General features: G+C 32.4%; 1 protein-coding gene across 1 annotated transcript; it reads right to left on the bottom strand.

Moving 5' to 3' along the window:
* On the bottom strand, nt 2720–4285 carry LOC104779103 (CENP-B homolog protein 2-like). Its single transcript, XM_010503497.1, has one exon. The coding sequence runs from the start codon at nt 4283–4285 to the stop codon at nt 2720–2722; it is 1566 nt and encodes a 521-aa protein (XP_010501799.1).

Below are 10811 nucleotides of genomic sequence, written 5' to 3'. Positions count from 1 at the left end.
TAGTTTAGGAAACTCTTGTACTATATAATTCTATGTAACATAAAGCTTATGATTATGAGAGTCAATATACTATTTCCTAAACACTAAGGTGTTTTCTCTCATCAACCTTTATCAGTTGGGAGTCTCAGGTTGCTAGGACGAAAGACTCAGTGGTTGTATCATTAGATTTCAAATTCGAATCCTTGTTTTTGGTGATTCAAGCAAGGATTGAGTTCGTTCTAACTTCTAAAGATGATAAATTGCTGGCTTACGGTGGCAGTGAGTAGGGTTATTGTGTTTCAAAGAATTCTGGTTTTTGGGACATGGTTTTGGTTCCAAGATAATCAGGAGATTGAGTCTGTAGATAGTTCTAGTTCATATCTACAAGGCACAAAGGTGATGTTTATTCTCACTCACTACTTCTCCGCTGTTTATCTCTGCTTTTAGTTGCTCTCTTTGTAATTTTGGTTTATGAATGCATATATTGATCAATCTGTGCCTGCTTCACTTGAAATTGAAACTGGTTTGTTGCTATTGATTCAATCTGGAAGGTGTCTACACTTTCAATTACAAATGCAGCATACTTAAAGTGAAGCAAGAAACGTACTACTACCAGTCTGTGGAGCTCCTTTGGTGGACAATGCAGATGCAGATGTTGATTCTGATGTGATTTATTATCTTCAAACAACAAATCAGATAACAAAATGTAAACAATCTCATAAGAAGATTTGTGTATTGATTTTACTAATAAAACACGTTTTTAATATAAATTAATTTTTATTGTTAAGACACCAGATCACCAATGGGAGTAAACAAATTAATAACAAAGTTAATGAGAGGGTCTATAGATTAAAATAGTTTGACACTTTTAAAAGGATCACCAATGTGGATGCCCTAACACCCAATAAACCTGCCGTAGAGAATTTATCAGTTGAAAAACTCTACTGATTAAAATAGATATGTATGCTCATACTAGAGGGGTTGTTGGATTTTATCAAATTTGCCGTTGGAAATAATCACATAAAAAGAAAAAAATAATCACATAAACTGACCGACCATACCATACCATAACATAACAGCAAATCATAAACATACAGAATCCAAATCAGAAACATAAAACATAGACATATCGTCGGTAATAAACATAAGAACCAAGGTGTTTAAATAACTGAGAATTATAACAAGTTGGATATTGCATCACAAGTTAGAAACATCAAAGAGCTTCGATCTTCTTCCAAGAGAAAACTTTCTACTCCATAGTCGACTTCTTCTTCTTCGTCCTCTTAGTCATCTTGGAATTGGACTCGATAGGTACAGAAAAAGCTAAAATAAACAACAAAATTTGGGTGAGAAGGTTTTTAATTTGTTACAAAGAACAAAGAATCTAGAGCAACTTTACGTACATGATGATGGGTCATATCCTATCATTGCGCCTGGTGGCGGCATAGCCAAAGCAACTGCAATATTCCATCCTTCCCCGTCACATCCACCAACAAGTTCCATGGCCTTCTCTAAAGCGTCTTCTCCAAGAATGTAAACGAGAGCATTTCTGTAAAAATCAACAAAAAAAAAGATTAGCACTTAATAACTTAAGAGTTGTGTGGAGGTATAGCAGACACAGACCTGCCACGGCGATCGTTTGAGCCTTCAAAAATCCTAATACCCGTGATCTCTCCACATGAAGAGAAATGGTGACACAACCCAATCTTGATATCAGTCTCAGGAAGCGAGGTGTCATACCCCGTAACTATCATCCTAACAATTTGATTTTGCAGGGCGTTAACATTTATCAACATGACAAGAATACATAATGTACAAGCTAATTAAGGAAAAAATAATAATTTACATGTGGGTTGGAATTCTGAATCTTGGAGAGTCCACAATAGCCCATCCAGGATCATTGTATTGTCCATCATACGGTCAAGAACTGGCAAATACATTCCATCCTCCAACATCACTGCCACTTAGTGCCAACACCTTCTCTTCGGCACCTTCTCCCACAATATGAATGAAGGCAAAACTGGGAAACAAAAAAAACTAAATAAACTAAGTTTTTACTTAACAACGAACTTTGAGCTGGGAAAATTGGAGGAAGAAGCCACCAAAACCTCTTGAGAGTATCCCTTTCAAAGTCCCTGGGAACATAAATATGTACGATCGCTCCACATGAAGAGAAATGTTTTATCAACGCCAGCTTGAGATCATACTCACGAAGCGAAGTGTCATATCCCTCAACGCGAATACAGCTAAAGGTACGGCCGAAATCAGTTTTTGGTTCTTCCCAGCCATTGCTCCTGCCATCAAGACAGTTTGGTTGCACCCAGCCAGTGCTACTGCAGTAATTTCTTGGTTGTTCCCAGTCACTGCTTCTGCTACTGAGATAATTTGGTTGCACCCAGCTACTGCTACTGTGATAATTTGGTTGCACCCAGCCAGTGCTACTGCAATAATTCGGATATTATTTCATTACCAAATCATGACAAACTGAGTTTGTCAAATATATTTTCTAGGGATTTAGGTCGGCTGCACGAATAAGGTTATTTTGTTTTTACATCAACTTCCTGCATATATATACAGTAAAACCTCTATAAATTAATACTCTATAAATTAATAAATTTTGCTGGTCCCAAGTCGGGCCAGTGTAAAAATTAACAATAATAATAATTTTTTCGAAATCTCCTTATAAAATATGGTCCCAATAATATCATAAATTAATAATCATAAATCATAGGCATAAATACTAAGACAATTTTGTAAAATATGAATCTAGTGTTGTTTGTCTTTTCTTAAAGTTGGAATCTCGTTGGAGTTCATCTCTGATTTTCCTTATTGCATCAAAAACTCCTGGTGTTGTCTTCTCGATTTGCATCCAAAAGTTGTGAAGAGTTCTAGACGCGATAATTGCTTCCTTACGTGTAACTGGTTCCAAAGGTTCCACATTATCGTCTTCAGCTTCTTCATCAACATTAATGACAGAAGCCACAATCTCTTCTAAACTCTGAACTTCTGAGCATGCATCATTTTCACCTGGATAGTCGAGTAGACTATTGACATCCATTTTATTTCGATAACCAAGATTATTAATCACCACTTCAAGTTCCTGCATACCATCTTCACAAACTGATTCCTCTTCTGAATTCCTTGATACGGCATCCCTTGAACGAATTTTACAATGTCGAAAACAATTTGCTATTGTCTCTCCATGAACATTAGTTGTCCAAGCAGAGACCGCAAAATTGATAGCATACAAAAAATTGATCTTAGCTGGATCAGATTGTCCCAACTCATATCCTTCTAAAACCTCACGGTAAAATCTCCTTCGATAATGCATTTTAAAAGCTCTTATTATTCCAGCATCACAAGGTTGGATTTTTGACGTCATGTTAGGTGGCAAGAAAAACAACTCAACATTATGTAATCCTTCAATATTTCTTGGATGTGCTGGGCAATTATCTACCACAAACAAAACCCTTCTACCATGCATTATCTGATCAAACCAGCGAATATATTCTTCAAAAATAACACTTGTCATCCAAGCTCTTTTGTTGGCTCGATAATGACAATTCAAGCTATTCATGTTGACATTCTTGAAGCAGCGCGGCTTCGCATATTTTCCAATAATCCATAAGGGAATTTTTTCAGACCCATCCTCGTTACAGCAAATAACAACAGTTAACCTTTCTTTGTCTTGTTTTTTGCCTTCAAGTTGTTTTGTAGCAAGAGAATGATCAGCTTGTAACCTATAAAACAAACCAGTTTCATCCATATTAAAAACATCTTTCTTAGAAAACTTATCTATTTTTCCTCTTATAGCTTCCAGCTTCTTTTCCATGTCTTCAACATCAACTGAACCGCTTTCTCCAAACCGACGAAACGACTTGATACCGTGTCGTAATTTGAATTTTTCAAGCCAGCCTTGAGCAAATTGGTGCTCAAAATCTTGTTCTGGGTATACAAGTTTCATAGTCACTTTTGCCTTCTCTAAAATTAGTTCTCCGGTCATATTCACACGATCTTGGTATTGAAGAAACCATTCAAAAAGAACTTTCTCCATCTCTGGATATTTTGCTGGTTTGTGACGTTTGATATCTTTTCTGGATTCCAGATTGGTGGAAAGATATTCATCTGATCTTTTGAGTGTGTTTGAGATTGTACCTTGGCTAACTTGAATTTGAAATTTTTCTTGAATCCACAATTGCAACTCTTTTTGAGTACATTTGGTATGATCTCTTTTGTACTCACATAACTCTTTGCGTATTTGGTCTGTCATGGTTGCTTTTGCAACACCTTTTAGATGAGAAGCCATAGCTAAGATTTTGTGTAAAGAAAAAAAATAGTAGACGAGAATAGCTCGTACGTTCACGTTCGTGTCTACAAATAAAGACACAGGTTCTATAGAAATATGAATGTTAACATAATTGAATATGTTATATCAAAGCATAAGGAATTTTATATAAAGAAAAATTCTAAAAAAGTATATGATTTTAAGTAAAAAATTCCAAATTTACATCTAGAAATATTTTAAAAGTTAATGTAGTGAATAATATTGTATTTTGCAAAAATATTTCTATAAATTAATAATTATTAATTTTATACGATAAATTAATAATTATTAATTTATGGATAAATTAATATCACTATAAATTAATAAAATCTCAAAGTCCCCATATTATTAATTTATAGAGGTTTTACTGTATATGTAAAGAGAAAAACGCTTGGGCCTTATTTTTTCCAGATCTGGACTAAGCCCATAGAGGTAGTTTTCAAATAGCATCTAGATTTTGGATTTTTAGTTTTTTGGTTTCCGATTTAGATTTAGTTTTTTCAGAAATTTCAATGGTATTTTACATTTTTCTTTATTTTTTTTCTATAAATTATTTTTAAAATATGTTATTGAATTTATAATACCCTAGGTGGAATCTATACTAAATAAAAGAATAAGCGTCCACCTATGATTTTAAACCACCAATATAAATTAGACACTTCACTAATTAACTTTTTTAAAATTTCCGAAATTTTCTATATTTAGAATTATTTTAAACAACCTATCAGGATTTAACATATCATTCATTAACATTTTTTAAATTTACAGAATTTTTAAGAAAAAGGAAAATTTTAAATTTCGCTATAACCTTCTTAAAATGTCCACCTAGGATTTTAAACCACCAATATGGATTAGACACTTCACTCATTAACTTTTTTAAAATTTACAGAATTTTCTATATTAAGAATTATTTAAAAAAAAAGATTTAACATGACATTCATTAACATTTTTTAAATTTCCAGAATTTTTAAGAAAAAGGAAAATTTTAAATTTATGGGAATAAAAGAACTTGTATGTACAATATCTCACATCGGCTAGAAAATATATTAATTTTTAAATTTTAAAAGTTTAAAATATTATAAATATTGAAACTTTTTAAAAGGTTCAAATTTTTTATTTTGAAACTTTTTAAAACATAAATTATCTTATTTATCTACGCTTTATGCTTTTTATTTCTTATGAGCTGTAGAACATATTTTTGTGTATGATTTTATAGATGAGTTGATATTCTTTCATTAATTTTTTATATTTTTTATTATTTTTTTTTTTTTTGTCAACCCTTATTATTATTAGTATTATTTTTTTATGAGAAAAGAAATGATTTTTGTTCTTGGAGTTTGATGGGTTAACAAGTTGTGAGGTAGTCTAAAAAAAAGGTTTTTCAATGGAAGAATGTGAAAAAGTTGACGAGGAATAAGAAGAAAAAGAGTATAACGAATAAAATTTGACAATGAAAATGACAAGAAATAATATGAAGAATAAGAAAACATTGAATAAAAAAACACTAAAACATAGGTGGTAGCGATCAATTAAATATGAAAACGAGTTAAATTCATTATGATAAAATTGTTTCGTTTTTCTGGTGGTCAAAGAAATGGTTTAGGATATGTGAGGTCATCAGTTTGATTCGCCTCTCCTAGACGTCGAGTTAAATTCATGATTTTTTTTACCATATTTGATTTATAACACAACTGATTTTTATATATTAAAAATTGTGTTTCTGAAATTTAATTTTTTTCCTTAATACTAATTTTTTTTTTATAAGATAATATTTTATTACCGTCATCAATCATATATAATTTTCATCAAAATATATCAAATAAACCCAAGCTATGTGTGGGTTCAAAACCTAGTTTGCTAAAAAGAATAAGAAACCTATGATACCGGTTCATCTGTCCTCTTTCTACGGGAGATTTTTGTTTTGTTTCTATAAATTCTTTAACCACTCCACGATCTCAAATCTCAAACTGGATTCTCTAAATTTCTTCTCTTCGTCTCCTCTTACAGAGACGTCTAAGACTCATTTAAAGGTAACTCCCTTTCATCTTGATGCTTGGTTTATACTTTATAACAGGAGTTTAGTACTTTTCATTGATTGATTCTCTTATAGATGTTTGATGTTTCTTTGATTTTTTTTTAATAACACTAGGTTTTATAAGACTTTTGAATTTGATTTTGGATGTTACTACTCTACTACTTATTTATGTTTTGGATTTTCTGTTTGATGATTATGTTTTTCTTGCTTATTTTGCTTGATTTAGGTACTTTCATATGATTTTTTACTTATAATTTCATGAAAGTTGATCTAGTTTTTCAATTTATAATTAGGGTACTATAGATATTTATGGGTATTTCGGTTCCAAACGGGTAAAAAAATACTGGTACCGAATCGAAACTACAAAATATCAGATATATTTTGGTATTTCAAAAAATTACCCGAACCAAACCGAATCCAAAAAAACCGAATCGAACCCGAACCAAAATTTCTAAGATACCTGAATTTCACAATTTATAAACCCAAAATACCCGAACCAAACCCGAACATATATCTGAATGCCCAGGACTAGACTTAACAATGTAGTTTATTGGTTCGTAAAAACAATAACATATTTGAAAGAAATTCAGAAAAAAAAATATTTTTTTTTCTTGCTAAAATATGTAAAATATATATATATATCTTATTATATAAAGTTGGGTTTTGAAAGTTATCCATTAACAGGATTTTGACACGTGTCAAGTTAATATTTAATAGGAAGGATTTGAGATTATGACAAAAAACAAAAAATTATTTAAAACAATATTAATATTGTAAAAAGATAATTATAAAAAATTACAAAAATTAAACAGTTTTTAAAAACATAATTATAAGGAGATTATATATTTCATAAAATTTGAAATTATAACATATTTATTTATATCTAACTTTAAGTTATTAATTCAACAAAAAATAGAAAAGGGATTAAGGAAAATGTACAGTTAATAATTAATTACTCACTTCTATATAAATATAGACCGTCTCACATTTTTCATCTAACCAAATAATTTATTCAAAAACACTACTTTAAACCAAAACTTTTTAAACCAAAACTTTCTCCTACTTTTTTTTCCAGTTTAGAATAGGTAAGATTAATATGTTGACCAAAAAAAACTGTAAGATTAATATATGCATCTTCTTTTTCTAATACTGTATTTTCTATTTTATTATAGTATTTTATATTGTTTTATTTAATTTATATTATCATCTTTGATTTAAGATTCATATTTTATAGTGCTTATAATTTTCTATTTTATCTTTATTTATGTCAAATTAGTTTTCTTCTAATTTTTCAACCTTGCTTAGTTGGTCATAGACCACTTTTTGTGCAAACATAATTGTTACCATTCATTCAATCCCAAAGGGAGATAAATAGTAGAAGCTCATCAATCTAATAGTTAGATAAATAGACTAATTAAACACAAGCTTACAACAAACATATATATATATATATATATATATATATATATAGATTGGAAAACATAAATTATTGTTGATAGATCAATAGGAGTTCAGAGACTATGACACCCTGGTTTGCAGATAAATTTATAAGAATTGATTTGGCCACCTATGTTATCAAAGTGCACTTATCTTTTCGATTAATGATACTGAGAGAACTCCAAAGTTGAGTGTGCTTGAGCTGAAGTGGTTTCAGGATGGGTGACTTTTCGGGAAGTGATTGTCAGAAATGTAGGAGTGAGGACAAAATATAGAGAAAGATCATATGGTGATTTGTAGGATCGGTGAACAAGTATTTAAAGCCTCATGCACGTAACAAACCGGGCTATCGGATATGGGTGGGCCAGAAGTAGACGTGGGGCCCACTGAAGAAGGTGGGCCCATGTACTGAGCGGACATGGGGCTCTCTAAGCAAGGTGGCATTCGGGGCCCACTGAGGAAGCTGGGCCCATGGAATGAGAGTGGACATGAGGCTCACTAAGCAAGGTAGCAGTCGGGGCGTTCCAGCTTCTTGACCGTTCTCGGACGTTTTCCCCGCCATTATGTTCTCGGACGTCTTCCCCGTCATCCATACCAGCTCCTTGATCGTTCCTCCTAGGCGGTAGATTGTTAAGGTCACCTAGATTGGGTTCTGGTTCTCCATTGAGCTAACTCTATAGTACCTGAAAATTCAAAAGAAAATCTCAAAGTAAACTAAAAAATAAATGCAAAACTAAAATTTAAAAACTAAAATAAAAGATCGTAGATGATAATCCTAGTCTTAAGCTCGAAAGTGACTTAATAAATCCCCGACAACGGCGCCAAAAAGCTTAATGTATGTGGAATTTCACTTCAATCTTTTACCTCAAAGACCACAAGAATACTACAAGTGCACAGTTGATAGGTAGTAGTATTTCCAAGAGAGTTGTAGATGAACGAACTTCGACGGCTGTGTAGAAGTCTAGGGTCGTTTCTAGGGCTGCTGCTGGAGGCATGGGTGAATAACTAATAGGCACAAAGGAAGCACACTTTGAAACCCTATGTCTTAAAGAGTATTTATAGGGTTTTGTCTTGGATTAGGGTTTGTAAGGGTAAAAGCGTATGCAGGACAAGGGGCGGCGAAAGAAGGTTCTGGACCGTGGGGAAGGCTTAGACTGGGACGCCGTGCTGGTTTCTGTTCAGGCCTTCAACAAAAGCCCATCAGCTGGATGCTTCTCTTTACGTTGGTTTATGATACGTCTCGGTAAATCGAGCATATCTTTCTGATTACTGAACGGATTGACTTGATTCCACATCTAGGAGAAAGATGAATCTTTCAGATTTCCATTACCACCAAGCTCGTCAAAATGTGAGTTCTGGAAATTCTTCAAAATTGTCCCGTACTGTAAAGTTCTGAATCCGTCATGAAACATATTTTTCTTGTATTTTGGTCCTATTTGCTATAAAACCTGTAAAACCTTTTTAAAACCTAAAATACTTGAAATCATGTCAAACTCTTCCTAAATGCATACTAAAACTATAACTAAAATGGGTAAAATAATGATGTTATTAAAATTCAACAACCAAATTCAAACATCATAAAATGTTCTTTCAACTCAATTCTAGCAACCTAACAATAGCTAGACCACGATCACACTCCTCATCGCCTTGATTCCACGATCACACTTTACCTTTACCTGCACCACAAACACAAATTGAGATGCATGAGTATTGTCTACGGTTAGGCTATATACAATGCAAAACATGAATAAAAAGATCGGGATTTCAGAGAAAAAGAAGAAGAACCCTAAGATTTATAAATTTCTCCCAATTCAAAACGACGATGTTTTATTTTATTGGTAATTAGACTTTTTTTGGTTTATAAAAATAAATTTGTATGATATTATCGAGTATTGCTGGGGGATCAACTGGTTACGTCCTACGCTGAGAATGTGTGAGAATGCTTGATCGACCCACGTGAGTGATGATTTCCGACAATTTTTGAGATTTCGATGCCACGTTTGGTTTATAACAATAAATTTGTATGATACTATCAATTATTGTTGTGGGATCAACTGGTTACGTCCTACGCTGATAATGTCTGAGAACGCGGGTTCGACCCACGGGAGTGTGGATTTCTGACAATTTTTTTGCGATTTTGATGGCAAGTTTGGTTTATAAAAGTAAATTTGTATGATACTATCGAATATTGTTGTGGGATCAACTGGTTTCGTCTTATGCTGATAATGTCTGTGAACGCGAGTTTGACCCACGGGAGTGTTGATTTCCGACTATTTTTGGCGATTTCGATGACATGTTTGGTTTATAAGAATAAATTTGTGTGATGCAATCGAGTATTGATGTGGGATCAACTGGTTGTGTCCTACGCGAAATAAGAGTGAGAATGCGTGTTTGACCCACAGGAGTGTGGATTTTTGACAAATTTTTAAGAAGAAAACATAACAAAACGACGTCGTTTTGCGATTTCGATGGCACGTCAATAAACATGTAGATTTTGAGTCAAAATCTCTAACGGTTGACTTAATTCTGGTAACGTGAACTTTAAAATTGGTTCAATTTTATAAATACAAGTATTAAATTTTAATTTTACTATGATACAAATTTAAGTTAGCACTTGTTTATTTATATAGAAAAGATTTCGCACTTTTAGAAAATGTATGGATATGAAATGACCTTTTCTTTATTTCAAGGCCAAGCGCAACTAGATTAGGTAGACCCGTTAACAATAATAATATAATTTTTGTTAAAAAAAATAACTGTTTAGTTCAAATTGAAATTGGCATGTTATCAAATTTGTGATATAAAAAGACACTTTTAAAATTATACATGTTGAAATTGGTGGCCCCATTACCTAGACGTCTCACGTTTGTTTTCATAGGTTATCTACAAATTGGTGGCCCCATTACCTAGACACTTTTGTAACTTTTGATTAAGTTTAATCTATGATTTGAGTACACGCTTTATGTTTCATAATAACATTTATAACTTCTTTTGTGACAAGTTTTATGTTCATGATGGCTTCATTAGTTCATTTGG

Source organism: Camelina sativa, chromosome 3 (assembly GCF_000633955.1).
Source record: "Camelina sativa cultivar DH55 chromosome 3, Cs, whole genome shotgun sequence".
NCBI classification, from domain to species: domain Eukaryota; kingdom Viridiplantae; phylum Streptophyta; class Magnoliopsida; order Brassicales; family Brassicaceae; genus Camelina; species Camelina sativa.
This window is presented reverse-complemented; position numbering and strand designations above follow the sequence as displayed.